This window comes from Nerophis ophidion, linkage group LG14 (assembly GCF_033978795.1).
Source record: "Nerophis ophidion isolate RoL-2023_Sa linkage group LG14, RoL_Noph_v1.0, whole genome shotgun sequence".
NCBI classification, from domain to species: Eukaryota; Metazoa; Chordata; class Actinopteri; order Syngnathiformes; family Syngnathidae; genus Nerophis; species Nerophis ophidion.
In genome coordinates this window covers 32987124-33008497 of record NC_084624.1, presented here as the reverse complement: position 1 = coordinate 33008497, position 21374 = coordinate 32987124, and the positions used below count along the sequence as shown (strand labels likewise).

Below are 21374 nucleotides of genomic sequence, written 5' to 3'. Positions count from 1 at the left end.
GCTTAGAGAGCCAAGAAAGCCAAATATTTTAAAAATTTATTACTGTAAGAGCCAAATAAAAATTTTTTTAAACACTGAACACAACTAAACGTGTGCGTTTTTAAGTAAAACCAACATTTCTAGAGTATAATAGGTGTCTTATTCTTTGTAATAACATTGTTATTCTGAAGCTAACTGTGGAGGGGCGTGGCCTGCGGGCCTGCAGCGAAGTGGGGTGTTGCCAGGATCGGGCTCGAAATCAGCGACAGGTGCAATAATTGCCCACCTGGGCTTTGTTATCTAATCACCTGTCACTCTGTTATAAGCAGCAGCCAGGGAGAGAGACGGGGCTGGGGCTGGAGCCAGAGCGCGAGCGAGAACAAAAGAGAAAAATACAATTGCTGGAAAGCAACTGAGAAACTTATTGAAAAATGTAACAATATTGTAACCCTGAAACAGGCTCTCATGTCGTTACTTGGTGGTCTGAAGAACCCCCAGGAGGGCAAGCCCCAGACTAATCAATAATAAATAAATAACTTCTTACTATTAACGCAACTTCTTGAACAGGTGTGGTAGAAAACGGATGGATGGATTAAAAATGCATGAAAATGTTTTATATTTTGAACGTCATTTTTAACACTGTAATTACAAGTGGAATTATTCATTACTTATTGTGTTAAGTAATGTCAGCTTAGATTTATCCGAGAGCCGGATGCAGTCATCAAAAGAGCCACATCTGGCTCGCGAGCCATAGGTTCCCTACCCCTGACCTAGAAGAACGCGGAGTTGGAATATAAATAGAACACTTTATGTACATATTTCTATACATATTCATATGCTATTTACATATCTATATAATATGTAACTACAAGCTCCATTCACAGACAGAGTCCCATTGCTTTTATGAGCGGTCGAGCGAGTCAAAAGACAATTTTTCTTTTTTTTTTTTATTTGTGGCGGCCGTAATTCTTTCGTGGCAGGCCGCCACAAATAAATGAATGTGTGGGAAACCCTGTGAATTATAAACACAGGTGGGCGTATCGGTAGGTTGTGAGTCCAAACCCCGGCCGAATCATACAAAAGACTATAAAAATGGGACCCATTACCTCCCTGCTTGGCACTCAGCATCAAGGGTTGGAATTGGGGGTTGAATCACCAAAAACGATTCCCGGGCGCGGCCACCGCTCCTGCTCACTGTTCCCCTCACCTCCCAGGGGGTGATAAAGGGTGATGGGTCAAATGCAGAGAATAATTTTGCCACACCTAGTGTGTGTGTGACAATCATTGGTACTTGACTTGAGGATGGATACAAATATCGACACTAACGATACTAAGTATAGTAACACATTAGTACGGTGGTTAGATTAATATTTTCAATCATCAAAAAATCTTTTGTCAGTCGGCATCCTAGTGAAAGCAGACAGTAATTACTTGTGTATTATTTTTGTAAAGCACTTAGCAATCAATAGTCCTACTTGCTGGATCTGCTTATCACTCAGCTTCTAAAACTTGTAATTCATCCTTTATATTCAAGCTAAAAAATATAAGGTTCTGGATCTTCATTTGTCCCAAAGTAGTCTCCGTTGGCTCTCATGAAGTCTGTCATGATTAGTGGTCGTTATTGTCGTTAAAGGAAATGGCGAACGTGATGCGTCTGTGAAAGGAATGTGCCGTCGCCATATGCTTAAAATGACCAAAATGCGTAAATATTACATGTTATTGTGAATGTGCCTGTTACTACATTACATAAATATTTAAGGGTTAAATATACATAAATATATGCATAAATATTTTCAGCATGTATATAAAACATTGAGAGATGTTTAGGATGTTTTTAAGAGCGCTTCATAGGCTGAAAATGGAATCCCATTACTTCTATTGTTAACTGACTATTGCGAGAGTTTATCCGATTCACATAAAAATAAGTCACAGTTAATGTGAACTAGGGTTGTCCCGATACCAATATTTTGAAATGTATTAAGATACTTTTTGATACTTTTCGGTACATTTCTAAATAGGAGGGACCACAAAAAAGGGATTTATTCGCTTTATTTTAACAAAAAAGGTTTAGGTACATTAAACATGTTTCTTATTGCAATCAAAGAACATTTTTTTCCTTAAATAAAATAGCGAACCTACTAGTCTTTTAGTAGTAACTTAGCAAACAAAGCCTCTTATTTGTCTGCTGATGTATGCGGTAACATATTGTGTCATTTCTCATTCTATTCTGTCAATTTTATGAGGGACAAACTGTAAAAAATTATTATTAATCCACTTGTTCTTTTACTGTTAATATCAGTTGTTTTTTTTCAGTTTCAACATATTCTATCTACATTTCTGTTAAAATGTAATAATCACTTATTCTTCGATTGTTTGGATACTTTACATTAGTTTTGAATGATACCACAAATTTAGGTATTGATCATATACCAAGTAGTTACAGGATCGTACATTGGTCATATTCAAAGTCCTGAGTTTATGAACATAATATACATTTTATAAAAAGGAAAAAATATTTTGTGATCGATTAAAAATTTTGATGTACTCTTAGTAGTATCGACTAGATAAGCTCTTGTACTTGGTATCATTACAATGGATGTCAGGTGTAGATCCACCAATGGCGTTTGTTTACATTGTGACACCGGTGAGCTACGGTGTGTGGTGAAACATATCGGATCGGCCGCCGATATGTGCCAAAAAATGCGTATCGGCAAGGCATGGGAAAATGCCGATCCAGATCCAGTTTTAAAAAAATATCCGGTGTTGTTTTCCAATGCACCGATTTAAATATTACATTCCACTCTTCTGCTGCTCCCTACGCTCCGTTCTGCATTTTCTAGCACACCTTCAACACATCCCCAGGTCTGTGTTCTAACCGTTAAGACGGCCGTGTGAATTAAACGTTACGGTAAAAATGTCAACTGTGTGGGATTATTTTACCCTACAAAACGAAAATAAAGTCAAGCGTGGTGGTGAAGTTGTAAGACATTTTAATGACTCTTGAGAGTGAGAGGCTTTTTAGCACTCATCATAGATGAACACAGGAGCAGGCTGACACCTGAGCATCTTGAAGTGCTCGTCTTTGCTAGAAAGAATCTCCCCATTATGCTTGGACTTCAATTGTTTGCCCCCCCCCCTGACTGGGGCAAAAAATTGAAAGGAGTGTGTAGATAGTTTTTTTTTTTTTTTTAAGTTTACACTTGTTCAAGAGCAAGTATTGATGTTGAGTTATATACATTTTATCCCACTCATGTTGTTTGTGTGTTTTGCTTTTTTTAATAATGTTTACAACGTTATTTGCACTTTATACTGTTCACTTTTTTACTGTTTAATGATGCCATTTCTGTTCGTCATGTATATTTTTTTCAATTTTGTGTTTATCCTTGAATAGCAACCATTGTGTATCATTCAAACTCACATAATTCAGCTGGCTAGTTGTTATCAAGAGTACTAAAACCCTTTTCAACATGAATCTGACAACTAAGTAGGCTAAATAACTTTAAACTTTAATACATGCTCGGATAGGTCAGTATCGGCCAGTATCGGATCGGAAGTGCAAAAACAATATCGGTATCGGATCAGAAGTGCAAAAACCTGGATCGGTACATCCCTAGTTTAGCTATTCCTCGTCCTGCAGGGATGATACTTGTAAGAAACATACTTTATTTGTCGCCATGAAGGCGAGGCTTAGTGATTTAGAAGTAGCTAAAACACTGCCGACTGCGGATGGACTTTCCCCGCAAGCTAGCTATTTCTTAAAGCACCTCTTCCTGAGGGCGTTTCCAGTGTGATAGCTTCACCTTTATTGTTAGTTTTTAGGCGGAAATGCGTCTGTTCTCCCTTTTCTGTCTACACACCTTGTCTGCTTGTAAGTACTCAGTGATTGCGCGCTGCCAAACATGCTCCTCTGCTCGCAAAACCAGCAATTTCATGACGTGACGACAAACCGGTACTTTTTAAACAGAGTGTAGTACCGTTTTTGATTCATTAGTACCGCGATACTATACCGTTACTGGTATACCGTACAACCCACTATTCAAGATGATCATTTTCAAATGCTTAAAATTTTGTCTTTACAAACAATTGTACGCTTTTGACCATTTGTGCAGTTGGACATGAGCATAAAATTAGTTTTAAGTTGAATTACAAAGGCAATAAAACTCATTAAATTGCATTAACTGATACCTGCATAAACCCTGTTATTGGTATGCTCCTGTCATGTAACTTGTAAACACCATATGCTTATGCTGTATGTTAGACAAGTTGATACGGTACATGTTTGAGTCCTTTAAAGAGTATCTCTTAGATGTTTTTCTTTTGACAAATGCAAATTCCTTCCCTCCCATAGGACTACATGCAGAATGTGCACGGAAAGGAGATCGACCTACTCCGGACCACAGTCAAAGTTCCCGGCAAGCGACCCCCGAGAGCGGTGGCCACGGTAGCCCCCACCGCAAGCCCCAAGACCAACGGGCTGACCAAGGATCGCAGCGCTCTGCAGCTGGGCATCGGGAGCACAGGTAGCGTTATTTGCCTCAATACCGGGATAAAGGTTTAAGGACGAGTCAGCAGCAGTCCTAGCACGTTATTGGTACAGGTTCTCAATTTAGTGGAAAATTATACATATTTGATGGATGAATGTAAAAAATGTATGCATGATAACGATTAAAAAGTGTTAAAGTAGATTAGATTAATGTGTAAGATTAATGAAATAACTAATGTCCTTCGTTTAATGAGTAAGAGGCGGTATTTGGCAGATACCAAGTGACTTATCCGAGACAAGCATCATTTACACTTACATAATGTACAGTACCAAAATATTTAGATATATTGAGTCGCTTTCTAAGTGGGAATGTGTATCCAGTCTTTTAATGGGTTTGTATATTATAGAATATGATATCAGCATTATATATTACGCTAATACAGGGGTCTGCAACCTGCGGCTTTGGAGCCGCATACGACTCGTTAGCGCCGCCCTAGTGGCTCCCTGGAGCTTTTTCAAAACTATATGAAAATAGAAAAAGATGGGGGGGAATATATTTTTGTTATAATATGGTTTCTGTAGGACAACATGACACAAAGCTCCCTAACTGTTAGAAATCCCAGTTTATATTATACATGATTCTCTGATGATAGTATCTGTCGAGCATAAAGGCAGAGTATTTTGCCGAGCGAAGTTTGTTTACATGTATAACTTTCTTCATTGATGCCAGAGAAAGACTTGTTTTATGCCACACCTTATTCGTCTCATTTTGTCCACCAAACTTTTTATGCTGTGTGTGAATGCACAAAGGTGAACTTTCTTTATGTTGTTGACTTGTGTGCAGTCCTTTTCAAGCATATTTGGTCAGTGCCTGACCGCAAGCTAATCAATGCTAACATGCAATTTAGGCTTGCTTTATGTACTTATCGCATCATTATGCCTCACTTGTAGGTATATTGGAGCCATTTAATTTCCTATGTCCTCTGTGTATTTAATTTATATTTGGATGCCTCATGACACATTATCTGTATTTAATATTGCCTGCATTTCTGATAGTTGTTTGTGTGCCGTTATAGACCACAGCAAACGTTACCCAGCTTGCATAGATTGTTATAAATCCATTAGAAGAAGACATCCTGCCATTTCCTTTAACTTGGACACAAACATCTATACCTTTGGCCATCCTAAGCCAGTAATTTCCAGAAGTTATCTCATCCTCTGAGAAGCCAGTGTTTTACTAATGTTTTCCAATAATGTAAAAATTGGTAGAATAAATATTACATTTTAACATTTCTGTCAACGAAGATTTGTGTCAGCCCGCGACACATAGTCATTTTGATAGTAGGCTAATAATGTTAATATAGACACTTATATCATGTGTTGACTTCACTATAACACTTATCGAATACTTTAAATTTTTTGCGGATCCAGACAGAATTTTTTTTGTATTTCTAGTCCCATATTACTCTTTCAACATTTTGGGTTGCCGACGCCTGCTCTAACACATAAAAAGGTATACAAAAGTCTGCTTTTTAAAATTAAATTATTATTTTAATAGTTAGTTTTCTTTTTTAATTTGTGTTATATATATATAATCTATTACAGGAGGAAGTATGTCCAAGTCTTTGATGGATTTCTATGCCAGTAAATGATGTTAGCATAAAATAGTATTGCAATAAATCGTGGAAAAAACCCCTACATTTATCATATTTTATTTATTAGTATTTTATTTTTGTTGTTTTTTAATAATAGGTAATATAATTCGTTAGCGAATGAGAAAGTATATTTAAACATTTGATGGATCTGTGAATTAGTAATTGATCCATCAAATAATAATAATATACCGTATTTTTCGGACCATAGGGCGCATTGGATTATAAGGCGCACTGCCGATGAGCGGGTCTACTCAGGTCTATTTTTATACAAAAGGCACACCGGATTATAAGGCACATTAAAGGAGTCATATTATGATTTTTTTTCTACATTTAAAACACTATCTTGTGTTGGTGGTTCTTTAATGAAAGTGTTGCACAGATTATGTTTTACAGACCATTTTCGAGTCGCTTTCTAAGCGTCTCTTCAGGATGCGCCGTTTTGTGAGCGGTCTTATTTACGTGGCTCACCTTCGACAGCGTCTTCTCCCCGTCATCTTTATTGTAGCGATGTAGCGTTGAAGAAGTGTCAAAAGATGGAGCTAACTGTTTAAATGACATTCAGACTTTACTTAAATCAATAACGGAGCAGCATCTCCTCATCCGTGGCTCAATAATGCAACATCAACGGCAGAAATGTGTCCCGTGGAAAAACCGTCCGACCAGAACCCTCTAATAACTAAAGTTCCATGGGTGTATTATGTAAACCCACTACAGTTTTTAGCGTTTTGATTGCTATTCTACTGACAGATATAAGTAAGAACTTTATGCTACTTTATATTAGAAATGCCAACAGAGGAAGATGAATGTCACATAACAAGAAGATAGAGGAAAAGAAGAAGCTCATCGACTACGGTGTCAGCACGGACTACAATTGCGGACACGTGCACATTTTCAGTACTTATGCAGATCCCAAATACAGCTCAGCAGGTACCAGAAGGTAAAAAAAGTTTATTTTGCATAATATTGCGAAAACAAAACGCCAGATAATATCTTTCCTTATACACACACCATAATAATACCCGTATGTTTAATGCATTAACAATCCATCAAGCGGTGCGGCTTCATAGCTTACCGAAGTCATACTAAAACCTTTTGATGGATTTTTCAGCGCCGTGTGTAATGTTCTATATTCTCAATGGAACGTTTAATTTTTTGGTGTTGTTTACTCCCGTCATCTTATTATAACTTAGATTTATATCGCGCTTTTCTAAACACTCAAAGCACTCACAAATAAGTGGCACTCATCATTCATTCACACCTGGTGGTGGTAAGCTACATCAGCAGCCACAGCTGCCCTGGGGTAGACTGACGGAAGCGTGGCTGCCAATTTGCGCCTACGGCCCCTCCGACCACCACCTGTCATTCATTCATCGTTCATTCACCAGTGTAAGCGGCACCAGGGGCAAAGGGTGAAGTGTCCTGCCCAAGGACACAACAGCAGCATTTTTTTGGGATATCAATAGGTGGAAAGCGAACCTGCAACCCTCAGGTTTCTGGCCGGCCGCTCTACCCACTACACCATGCCGCTCCATGCAGTTTACACTTATCTCTTATGTACGACTGCCATCTACTGGTCACACTTATCATTTCACCATGTACCGAATAAAATTGCGCTGAGGTCAGTAAGCACAACCAGAATTATGCCGTTGATTAGGAGCACCAGGCTATAAGGCGTACTGTTGATTTTTGAGAAAATGAAAGGATTTTATGTGCGTCTTACAGTCCGACAAATACGGAAATGCTAAATGTTCTAGTCATAAAACCAAAAAAAAATTGTATTTATTTAATACTTTATATTCTCATATTTTAATCTTAAATTAAATGTTGTTCTTTGCAGGTTTTTTTTTTTTTAAATAAGAAAAGAAATAACGGGTACATTAATGACTCGTCATGACCAGACTGTACTCCCTGTTACTGATGAACGATAAAAAAAAGCAACCCAGCAGGTTAATTACGTACTCTCCATATGTTCCCCACATGCAAATTAGATGCCTTCTACATAGTTTGCACAATGAGGCCTTAACGAGCCACTGTGAGATGCGTATTAATGCTGGGATGCATTTAAACATAATGGACACGTTGGAGGAAATGGTCAAGAAGCTTCTTTGACCTATGTTCTAAGTATTGTCTTCACTGGTGGCTGTGGTCCAAACATCATGGCGGAGGCTGAGGTTTAAAAATAAAGCTCCCAATGACCTGCTAGCTGGCTGAAGCAGTAATGGGACATTTACGAGTAATTAATAATAATTAGCCACCCCCTGCAGGGAGGCAGGTCCTTCATGGCCACTGTGTTCTGCTAGTTGGGGCTCAAGCCAAGTGGTCAGAAAAACGGGTTTCTGCTGAGCCAAAAAGAGCGGGGGAACCCCTGGCGCTATCCTGGCAGGCCATTGGCAGAAGGGGCCACAGCCACTAAACGGGTCTATTAGTCAAACGTTGAAAAGATGCAGGAGTTTACAGAGCAGAGGACGTGCAGGCAGGGTCGTTCTGGCTTTGAAAACAGGACAGGGAAGATTTTTTGGGTGGTTCCTTTCCACCAAGTCATTTTTCCAGAAAGTACTGAAAACCTAAAAATGTTGGCTGCCATTTTGATATGTTTGTGAAATGGGCTACCATATACCCCTCCCCCAACACCATATATTATCAACCTCCCACAAAAAAAAACAAAAAAAAACAAAAACTGAACACCAGTTTAAAAAGAAAGAAAAAATCAGATTTTACTCAACAGAAAAGCAAAAATGCAAAAATATCATCCATTTAAAAAAACATAAAACAACATGTTCATGAGTACCGTATTTTTCGGACTATAAGGCGCATTTAAAATCCTTTATTTTCTCAAAAATCGACAGTGTGCCTTATAACCCGGTGCGCCTAACATAGGGCATAATTCTGGTTGTGCTTACCGACCTCAAAGCTATTTTATTTGGTAAATGGTGTAATATGGATGGCAGTCAAACATAAGAGATACGTGTAGACTGCATTTTGACTCAAGTGAAGAACACCAAAACTTTAAATGTTCCATTGAGAATATAGAACATAACACACGGCGCTCAAAAATATGACAAAATATTTTAGTACGACTTCGGTAAGCTATGAAGCCGCACCGCTTGATGGATTGACGCCGCATTAAACATGCGAGTATTATTATGGTGTTTGTATAAAGACCACAAAATGTCACCTATTAACGGACATACTATCTGCCGTTTTGTTTCGCAATATTATGCAAAACCAACTTTTCTTACCTTCTGGTACCTGCTGATGTGCATATGGGATCTGCATAAGTACTGAAAATGTGCGCGTGTCTGCAATTGTAGTTTGTGTAGTCGTAAGCTTCTTCTTTTTCTCTACCTTCTTATGTGGCATTCATCCTCCGCTGTTGCCATATCTAATATAAAGTAGTGTAAAGTTCTTACTTATATCTGTCAGTAGACTAGCTATCAAAGTGCCAAAAACTGTAGTGGGTTTACAAAATCCCCCCATGGAACTTTAGTTATTAGAAAAGTGGTTCCTGACTTGGGTTCGATCGAACCCTAGGGGTTTCGGTGAGTCGGCCTCAGGGGTTCGGTGGAGCCTCCACCGCGGAAGTCAAGCCACACCCGACTCATAGTGTACATAAAAACTTCTCCCTATCGTTATATCATGGATACGGCAACAGCAGATGTCAAACTGATTTGCAGGCGTGTAATTTGTTGTAAGTTCATGCACTGTGTTGGTTTTGTTCTTTGAACATGGTGATGTTCATGCACGGTTCATTTTGTGCACCAGTAAAAAAATCATATAACTTTGTCTTGAATTTGAAAAAAATATGTATTTTTTACTAAGAAGGGTTCGGTGAATGCGCATATGAAATTGGATCAGTTCGGTACCTCCAACATGGTTAATAACCACTGTATTAGAGGGTTCCAGTCAGACGGTTTTTCACGGGACACATTTCCGGCGTTGTTGCAACGAGTGAGCCACGAATGAGAAGATGCTGCTCCGTTATTAATTTAAGTAAAGTCTGAATTTCATTAAAACAGTTAGGTCCATCTTTTGACACTTCTTCCACTCCCGTCCTTGCACGCTACACCGCTACAACAAAGATGACGGGGAGAGGACGCTGTCGTTGGTGAGCCACGTAAATAAGACCGCCCACAAAACGGCGCATCCTGAAGAGACTGTCAGAAAGCGACGTGAAGATGATCTGTAAAACAAAACATTTTGACCAAAGAACCACCATCACATGTTATGTAGACCAGTGGTCCCCAACCACCGGGCCGCGGCTCGATTGGTACCGGGCCGCAGAAGAATTTTCTATAATTGTTTTTTTTTAATTTTTATTAAATCAACATAAAAAACACAAGATACACTTACAATTAGTGCACTAACCCAAAAAACCTCCCCTTTTCATGACCAAAAAAACAAACCAAAAAACCAAACAAACACACACACACACACAAATTATCAAGTGTTGACGGTCCGCGGCTACAAAAAGGTTGAGGACCACTGATGTAGACCACAAGGAAATTGAAATTTTAGAAAAATTACATTAGAAAAAAATCATAATATGACTAATTTAATACGCTTTATAATCCGGTGCGATTTTTGTACGAAAAAAGACCGGAATAGACCCACTCATCGGCAGTACGCCTTTTAATCTGGTGCGCCCTATGGTCCGAAAAATACGGTACATCTCCTTTGCGACGTGTGCATGTCTGTCTGTGCAGGCGTAACAGAGGACAGTCACCCTCAAAAATAGTGCTATCTTGTTACACAAATTGCCTGTGCTTTTAGCTCAGTAGTCACGGCACTCCCCTCTCACACCGGCGACCTGGGTTGACTGGCCCTTCGGAACAGTAGAAAAAAAACAACGCGGCCGAGAGAGAGAAAGTGTACAAAACCGGTAACAAAGCAGAGCTTGGGGTGGCATGGCGCGACGCGGACGGAGTAGGGGCCGTGCCAGCAACTTGAGGGTTCCAGGTTTGATTACGGCTTCCGCCATACTCGTCATGGCCATTGTATACTTGAGCAAGACACTTCACTCACCTTCCTCCTGTTGGGTCGTGGTTAGCACCTTGCATGGCAGCTCCCGCCATCAGTGTGTGAATGTGATGCATCATGTAAAGTGTATTGGGCATCATTCAAGGTATAGTAAGGCGCTTTATAAAATAAAATAAAAGACATAAAACAATGTGATTGACAGCTACTGGATGGGGGCGTATGGGCTTCAGCCCAGGTAATCCCGTGCATAAAGGTGGCCATGATCTCTATGCTCCCGAGTGGAAGGGGAAAGACTTTCTCTCCACATAAAAAACGCATTTACCCGGTTGTCATGCGCATTATGGCCAATTAGAAAACTGAAAAAGCTACCTTAGATGACTTATTCGCGCATTATAACGCCTGTTTATCAATATAGTGATACATTACATTAGGGTTGTACGGTATATCGGTACTAGTATAGTACCGCGATACTAATGAATCATATTCGGTACTATACCACCTATAAAAAGTACCGGTCAACCCCCCACCTCCCAGCCACCCGTTTTTTTGGGGAAGGGCATGACGGCATCACAATGTTAACAAACGGCATCGGTTGATCTACACCTAACATCCACTGTAATGATACCAAGTACAGGAGCATATCTATTCGATACTACTATGATAACAACAATATTTTATAGCATCACAAAATCTTTTTTTATTTTTTATTTTTACTATGTTTATAAACTCAAGAAATAACTCCCTGGACACATGACAACTTAAATTATGACCACTGTATGATCCTGTAACTACTTGGTATCGGATTGATAACTAAATTTGTGGTATCATCCAAAACTAGTGTAAAGTATCAAACAACAGAAGAATAAGTGATTATTACATTTTAACAGAAGTGTAGATAGAACATGTTAGAAGAGAAAGTAAGCAGATATTAACAGTAAGTGGATTACTAATCATTTTTTACAGTTTGTCCTTCATAATTTTGACAAAATAATAGAACGAGATATGACACAATATGTTACTGCATATGTCCGCAGATTAAATAAGGAGCCTTTGTTTGCTTACTTACTACTAAAAGAAAAATTTTCTTGTATGTTCACTATTTTATGTAGGGACAAAATTGCAACAAGAAAGATGTTTAATGTACCGTAAAAAAATGTTTTTAAATAAAGCCAATAATGCCATTTTTGTGGTCCCCTTCATTTAGAAAAGTAGTATTGAAATACATTTTGGTACCGGTATCAAAATATTGGTATCGGGACAACCCTACTTGACACAAAACACAAAGCTCAGTTTTAGCACGTCTACAAACAAACACTGAATCTTGAAATTCGGAAAATCCGACGTCGGTTAATAAAAATTTTAAGAACTCAATTTTTGAAGACAAAATCTTTTTTTTGAGCGGACAAGAGGCCAAAACACAGGAAAACGTGGGCTTAAAAATATCTGTATTTGTCTCGACATGGCTTCAATAAAAAGTTCTACAAAATCAAAAGTTAAAGCAGTCATGTTAGGATAGGATAGCATAGGTTTTAATCGTGATTGCACAAGTACAACAAAACTTTGTTTTCAGCACAAACCTGTTCAAGATTAGACAAACAGTGTACAGGGTTACAGAACAGGAACGCTGATGGGTCGCCATAAGGCGCCCCGTAAAAGATGGGAAAAAGGTAAACGCTGGGGAAGGATGAGTAAAAAAATACAATCCAGACAGGGCTCCTAAGGGGGCCCAGTCTGGAGTGGGAAAAAAACCTCTATAGCAAAGCACATGTACATATTACAACATACATCTCTAGATATCTAGCAACAGAGGGAAGGTAGTTCAAGGTCATGGTGGTAGGCCGCAGCTCTCAGGCGCTGACCATCCATTCATCACCCCTATAGGATTTGCGTCGAGGGCGTTGGGTTGGGAGGGGATGGAGTGTGTATGTGTGGCATATATTTTTGTGGATGTGTGTGTGTGTGTGTGTGTGTAAGCCCGTAGTATGTCTCTGTTCCGCGGCCTTGATATATTGCAGTCGCTAGTCCAAAGTCAACAACAGGTGTGTGTCCATGAAAGACAAAAAGGGAGCTTGTTGTGTCTTCGCTGCGCTGTCCTTTGGGAGAGTCTCGAACCCAGGGTAACAATCCAACAAATAATCCAAGTTAGAATGATTTAGCTTTGTATTATAAGCGTCAATGTTTCCACTTTGTCTCATTACATTCGGCCTTTCTGCTCTCATAAAATAAATGTTGCTGTTCTTTTTGGACAGTTGTATTTTTAGAAAAAAAAAAAAAAAAGGCAGCACTTTGGACACTCCTTCCTTGACACAAGCTTCTAAGATGATCATCTGCCGTGCGCATCTCAATGCTCCAAACAATGTGAGGGCGATGCGCCTCAATCCCCACTTAGCAAAAGAAAGGTTACAAATCACATCAGGTCTCTCTCCGGGTGAAGGACCCTCCTCTGATTATGCGATCGGGGTTTTGATTTCATTAGACATGCAATTGATGAGGGGAACAAAGGAGTAATTTCTCATTCATGGTGACTAAATCACGAGCCTTGTCTTTTACCTTTGGTAATTCATTGGTCCCTTTTGGATGTGAAGACCTTTATAATCACCGCTACAAGAGGGATGGCGGCGAGGAGGGGCGGGCAGGATGAGTCCGAGACAGGAAGAAGATGAGAAGAGAGTAAATGTGAAGACGTGCCAAGGGTTTGCCAGGCGGCCAGGTTTAATTCTTAGGCTGTTTTTTTTTTAACGCGATCCTTTCCGTGGTGTCACGAAGTGACGGATACACGCCATCTAATTTTTATTAGGCGCAGTCACTTGAATCAGGCCTGGGGACGAGACAAGACAGGACTATTTTGGCCATTTGTTTCCTTCTCAGCATATTAAATGATAAATGATAAATGGGTTGTACTTGTATAGCGCTTTTCTACCTTCAAGGTACTCAAAGCGCTTTGACACTACTTCCACATTTACCCATTCACACACACATTCACACACTGATGGAGGGAGCTGCCATGCAAGGCGCCAACCAGCACCCATCAGGAGCAAGGGTGAAGTGTCTTGCTCAGGACACAACGGACGTGACGAGGTTGGTACTAGGTGGGAATTGAACCAGGGACGCTCGGGTTGCACACGGCCACTCTCCCCACTGCGCCACGCCGTCCCCCTTGCAACACTTACTGCTATTGCTATTAATGCTTTTTTTCTGACTACAACCACTGCTGGTTGTTCATTGGTCAGGCAGATTCATCATTGTAATGATGATACAAAATGAGAAATGACAGGAAAGCTAATGTTAGATTACTTACTCTGCACTGCTGACCAGTCTCTGCTCGAGATGTTCTCCTGCTGGCTCCACTATGGACTGGACTCTCACTCTTATGTTAGATCCACTATGCACTGGACTTTCACAATATCATGTTGGACCCACTCGATGTCCATTGTATCCGGTCTCCCCTAAAAGGGGGGGGGGGGGTTACCCACATTTGCAGTCCTCTCCAAGGTTTCTCATAGTCATTCTCATCGACGTCCCACTAAGTTGTGAGTTTTTCATTTCCCATACAGCGGGGCAAAAAAGTATTTAGTCAGCCACCGATTGTGCAAGTTCTCCCACTTAAAATGATGACAGAGGTCTGTAATTTTCATCATAGGTACACTTCAACTGTGAGAGACAGAATGTGAAAAAAAAAAAAACAGGAATTCACATTGTAGGAATTTTAAAGAATTTATTTGTAAATTATGGTGGAAAATAAGTATTTGGTCAACCATTCAAAGCTCTCACTGCTGGAAGGAGGTTTTGGCTCAAAATCTCACGATACATGGCCCCATTCATTCTTTCCTTAACACGGATCAATTGTCCTGTCCCCTTAGCAGAAAAACAGCCCCAAAGCATGATGTTTCCACCCCCATGCTTCACAGTAGGTGTGGTGTTCTTGGGATGCAACTCAGTATTTTTCTTCCTCCAAACACGACGAGTTGAGTTTATACCAAAATGGATACATGGATAATACTTTATTTGTCACCATGGAAGCAAAAATGTGTGATTTAGAAGTAGCTAAAACACTGCCGACTGCGGCTGGACATTAGCCGCTAGCTAGCTAGACATGTCTTAAAGCACCTCGTCCTGAGGGCGTTTCAGTATTCACCTTTATCGTTTGTTTTTATGCCATAATGCGTCTGTTCTCCCTTTTCTGTCTACACACTGTGTCTGCTTGTAAGTACTCTGTGATTGTGCGCTGCCGAACATGCTCCTTTGCTCGTAAACCAGCAATGTACTTTATACCGGTACTTTTCAGAGGCGGTATAGTACCGAAAATGATTCATTGGTATCACAGTTTTATACTAAAACTTGTATACTGTACAACCCTATTGAACAGATCATTAATACATTCTTTGGAGAAAAAAAAGGATGAATATATTTTTTTAATTTGTCACATAATATTAGACAAATGACAACATGTGGCAGTGCATGTTTTTCCCTGGTAAATATATTGCATTAAATTGATACGTACCGCATTTCCTTTAATAGCCGCTGGGGCGCTAATAATTTATAACCTCTTCTCACTTCTGCGCTTATTCAAGGCATGCGGTAAAAGTAAGCATTCGCTAATAATTTTAAAACCTCTTCTCACCCCTGCGCTTACTAATGGCATGCAGTAAAAAATTGAGTGTGATATAAAGAAAAAAAAAAAAAAAGTTCTGCAGCCGCGGCCCGGTGGTTGGGGACCACTGCTCTACAACATGTCATCGCGCCCAACTTTATACCATGCTATTTGCGTGCCGGTCGGACGCATGCATATCGCTGCTTCTCATACGAGATTGCAATGCATACTTGGTCAACAGCCATACCTTTTACACTGATGGTTGTGATATAAACAACTTTAACACTCTTACTAATATGCGTCACACTCTGTGAACCCACACCAAACACATTTCTGGAGAACATTGGCTCTGTAACACATTATAAACGCAACATAAGAATTACCCAGAATTCCAATCCATCCGTGACTCTTGGCTATATTATACACGCGACCCCAACCCCGCCCACCTTAACCAAGGAGATGGGGGGTTTGGTGATAGCGGGGTGTATAATATAGCCAAGAGTCATGGATGCATTGGAATTCTGGGTAATTCTTATGTTGCGTTTATAATGTGTTACAGAGCCAATGTTCTCCAGAAATGTGTTTGGTGTGGGTTCACAGAGTGTGGCGCATATTTGTAAGAGTGTTAAAGACAAGTTGTTTTATATCTCAACCATCAGTGTGATCTGTATGGCTGTGGAAAAAGACCCCTGGTTTACACATAGTAAAAGCAAAAAAAAAACTCCTCCGCCATTTTGGAAATGACGACAGGAGAAGCGTCACTCATGACGTCACGACTTTGACCCGGCGGTAAAAGTAAGCATGCGCTAATAAATTTGGGGAGCGAGTTTGACCCGGCAGTAATTCAAGGCAGGCGCATATTACATGCCCGGCGGCCATTCAAGGATATACGGTGTACGGTATTATTACTATAATATCATTACATTCTCATTGTCATCATGTGTTGTTTAAGTGTATTTTTTACACAGTATATTAATATTCATGTAAGTTATTTTTTTAAGTACCGCTAATTACATAATTAGTGGGTCTTAACTAAATCATGGAGTAAATATTATCCCGAGTAAATGTGATGAGCAAAGTAAACAATAAGAAATGTTAACTGTGCTGTCGCAAGGACAGCGGTGACAGTGTATCATATGGTAAAATGATGGGGGTCGGAGCCGGAGAACATAGCAGGACGTCAGCTTGTTGGTCGGAATGATGATGATGATGCCGCTGCTGATGGTGATGATGATGACAGTGGTGTATTACACACAGGCAAATGATGTGCTGCTCGGCCCGCATTAGCATGAATGCGTCATTATGCCAATACTTGTACATAATGGCAACAACTCCGCGGAGGGGTCGGGCCTCGTCACGGCTCATCAGCCCGCTGACGGCCTTGTCCTAAAGAGAAGAGAGGCGGCGCCGCTTCCCGCTTAATCCATCGCTTCTACTTATCACACCCCCCAACCACCACCTAACTGCATAACACTCCCAAATTACTTTTTAATGCATTATTTCCTAGCAAAATCATTTTTATACTTTATTATTGAAAATATAACATTCAAATGATCCAATTAGGCGACATGATGATGGAGATGGCATGACAAAAGTATATGGCGATAGTGTTTTCATGTTCTTCATCATGTTTGCTTTTAACCCCATGTTGCCTTCACTGAAGTCTGTAGGTCTCAGCTCTCAACCTGACCTATGTTCATTGGCGCCGGTATCGCTACGCAACACGCTGAAACGCGGCCTGGCTGGAGCCATTAGCTCTTCTGAATGCCACAAGCTGATTATTTCTCTACTGTAATTACATTATCGTCTCCTTTATGCAGGAGTGGTCCATGGGGACTAATGGGTACAGCCATGTATAATTCATTTATCATTAGCATCCAATTTGACAATTACATTGTGATTGTTGAATTTTAAATAGCAGACAAAGCTCTTTTGTTATTATCTTTGAGGGTTTTTTTTTCTTTCTTTTAGCGAGTCAAACTTTGGAAATAAAGCAGTCTTTAAAGCAACAATATGCGCTAATAGTACTTTTTGTAAAAGCTTTAAGAACATGTTGTTACACTATAGCTTGAAATTAGCACTAAAGCCATTCTAAATATGCAGTCATTAAGCAGATATGTTTGAAATACCAGCGGTCTGTATGAATGGCATTGAAGAAAAATGGCATGGATAAAGTTGACCTGGCAATTTTTCCGCCTGGGACGATATTTGGTAAGTCAATTAACCGGACGATAAATGAATATAAAGTCGGTAAATTTGCCTGCATGGGTTACGGTTTACCAGAGCGGTCACTGTTTTGTGTCGGTTTCAGCAGCTGCGGGCAATTGTACTACAAATACAAACCCCGTTTCCATATGAGTTGGGAAATTGTGTTAGATGTAAATATAAATGAAATACAATGATTTGCAAATCATTTTCAACCCATATTCAGTTGAATATGCTACAAAGACAACATATTTGATGTTCAAATGTTTTTTGCAAATAATCATTAATTTTTAAATTTGATGCCAGCAACACTTGACAAAGAAGTTGGAAAAAGGTGGCAATAACTACTGACAAAGTTGAAGAATGCTCATCAAACACTTTTATGGAACATCCCACAGGTGTGCAGGCTGATTGGGAACAGTTGGGTGCCATGATTGGGTATAACAGCAGCTTCCATGAAATGCTAAGTAATTCACAAACAAGGATGGGGCGAGGGTCACCACTTTGTAAGCAAATTGTCGAACAGTTTTAGAACAACATTTCTCAACAAGCTATTGCAAGGAATTTAGGGATTTTACCATCTACGGTCCGTAAAATCATCAAAAAGTTCAGAGAATCTGGAGAAATCACTGCACATAAGCGATGATATTACGGACTTTTGATCCCTCAGGCGGTACTGCATCAAAAACCGACATCAGTGTGTAAAGGATATCATCACATGGGCTCAGGAACACTTCATAAAACCACTGTCAGTAACTACAGTTGGACGTTACATTTGTAAGTGCAAGTTAAAACTCTACTATGCAAAGCCAAACCCATTTATCAACAATATCCTGAAACGCCGCCGGCTGGCTGGGCCCGAGCTCATCTAAGATGGACTGATGCAAAGTGGAAAGTGTTCTGTGGTCTGACGAGTCCACATTTCAAATTATATTTGGAAACAGAGGACGTGGTGTCCTCCAGAACAAAGAGGAAAATAACCATTCGGATTGTTACAGGCGCAAAGTTCAAAAGCCAGCATCTGTGATGGTATGGGGGTGCATTAGTGCCCAAAGCATGGGTAACTTACACACCATTAATGCTGAAAGGTCCATACAGGTTTTGGAACAACATATGTTGTCATCCAAGCAACATTATGGACGCTCCTGCTTATTTCAGCAAGACAAGTGTTAAACCAGCGTGGCTTCGTAAAAAAAGAGTGTGGGTACTTTCCTGGCCCGCCTGCAGTACAGACCTGTCTCCCATCGAAAATGTGTGGCGCATTATGAAGCGTAAAATATGACAGCGAGACCCCAGACTGTTGAACGACTGAAGCTCTACGTAAAACAAGAATGGGAAATAATTCCACTTTCAAAGCTTCAACAATTATTTTCCTCAGTTCCCAAACGTTCATTGAGTGTTGTTAAAAGAAAAGGTGATGTAACACAGTGGTGAACATGTCCTCTCCCAACTAGTTTGGCACGTGTTGCAGCTATGAAATTCTAAGTTAATTATTATTTGCAAAAAATATATAAAAAAAATTTATGAGTTCGCACATCAAATATATTGTATTTGTAGTGCATTCAACTGAATATGTGTTGAAAATGATTTGCAAATCATTGTATTCCGTTTATATTTACATCTAACACAATTTCCCAACTCATGGAAACGGGGTTTGTACAAGGTAGTAATAATAACCGCTGTAAAACTCCCAACATTTAGTATTACCGTGTTAAATTGAAATGATCAAAAAGCTGTGATTAATACCAACACTAGTGCACCGCTATATAAGATGCACCCACTAAATTTTAGAAGAAAAAACTATTTTCTATTATATTAGTTGCACCGGATGGTGCAAAATGACTATTTACACAGAAAGATTGTGTAAATGTTTATTTGCATACCTTAATTGTTTCCAAATGATGGTTGTCACTCAGCGTTAAACGGCTCATCAAACAAAACAGAAGTCATCGTCATCAACCCATTACCTTCCAAAGCTAGCTCTCCAATTAGCTAAACAGACTCAATAAGTCCACTGTGACATTTTGGTGAATTTACTGAGTAGTTTGAGGGCTTCACGGTGGCAGAGGGGTTAGTGCGTCTGCCTCACAATACGAAGGTCCTGCAGTCCTGGGTTCAAATCCATGCTCGGGATCTTTCTGTGTGGAGTTTGCATGTTCTCCCCGTGAATGCGTGGGTTCCCTCCGGGTACTCCGGCTTCCTCCCACTTCCAAAGACATGCACCTGGGGATAGGTTGATTGGCAACACTAAATTGGCCCTAGTGTTTTAATGTGAGTGTGAATGTTGTCTGTCTATCTGTGTTGGCCCTGCGATGAGGTGGCGACTTGTCCAGGGTGTACCCTGCCTTCCGCCCGATTGTAGCTGAGATAGGCGCCAGCGCCCTCCGCGACCCCGAAAGGGAATAAGCAGTAGGAAATGGATGGATGGATACTGAGTAGTTTGTGAAACTGAAACAATACAAAAATATTGCCATTGTAAGTAATTAATACTAACACAGACACTCGTAAAACGTGTTCGCATACTAGCTAATGCTAAGGAGACTAGCGTCACTGAATTACAATAGCCCACACAAATATGCATGAAAACACTACGACAGACATCACATTAAGTTTAAACAGTTTTAGTTATACCTTAAAACTTACAGACGTTGCTTAGAGTTATGAATGAAGAATCCATAGAAGTGGAAGACGGCTAGATGACTGAACGGCACTCTACTTAAAGGCCTACTGAAATGAGATTTTCTTATTTAAACGGGGATAGCAGGTCCATTCTATGTGTCATACTTGATCATTTTGCGATATTGCCATATTTTTGCTGAAAGGATTTAGTAGAGAACATCGACGATAAAGTTTGCAACTTTTGGTCCCTCATAAAAAAGCCTTGCCTGTACCGGGAGTAGCAGACGATGTGCGCGTGACGTCATGGGTTGTAGAGCTCCTCACATCCTCACATTGTTTACAATCATAGCCACCAGCAACAAGAGCGATTTGGACCGAAAAAGCGACGATTTCCCCATTAATTTGAGCGAGGATGAAAGACTCGTGGATGAGGAAAGTAAGAGTGAAACACTTGGAAAAAAAAAAAAAAAGGCAAGGGCAGTGAGAGCGATTCAGATGTTATTATAGACACATTTACTAGGATAATCCCGGAAAATCCCTTATCTGATTATTGTGTTACTAGTATTTTAGTGAGATTATAAAGTCAGACCTGAAAGCCGGAGGGGTGTGTTGACCGCCAGTGTCTCTGATGGAAGCCATGGAGGAGCCAAGAAAGTCGCAGCTGCCTTTTTGATAGCTGCTGCAGGAGGACGCAAGCTCTGCTCATGTCTCCGGTAAGAGCCAACTTATTACCACAATTTTCTCACCGAAACCTGCCGGTTGACATGTGGTCGGGAAACATGTTCGCTTGACCGCTCTGTTCCATAGTAAAGCTTCACAAGAAACAAAGAAACACCGGCTGTGCTTTGGTTGCTAAAGGCAGCTG

General features: G+C 40.1%; 1 protein-coding gene across 3 annotated transcripts in view; it reads left to right on the top strand.

The window, feature by feature from the left end:
- agap3 (ArfGAP with GTPase domain, ankyrin repeat and PH domain 3) overlaps window positions 1-21374 on the top strand; it is a 414103-nt gene that overhangs the window by 279849 nt on the left and 112880 nt on the right. For all 3 annotated transcript variants that reach the window (XM_061920474.1, XM_061920475.1, XM_061920473.1), the window contains exon 11: window positions 4328-4499. In XM_061920474.1, the coding sequence (XP_061776458.1) occupies window positions 4328-4499 (172 nt within the window). The remainder of the gene's footprint in view (window positions 1-4327; window positions 4500-21374) is intronic.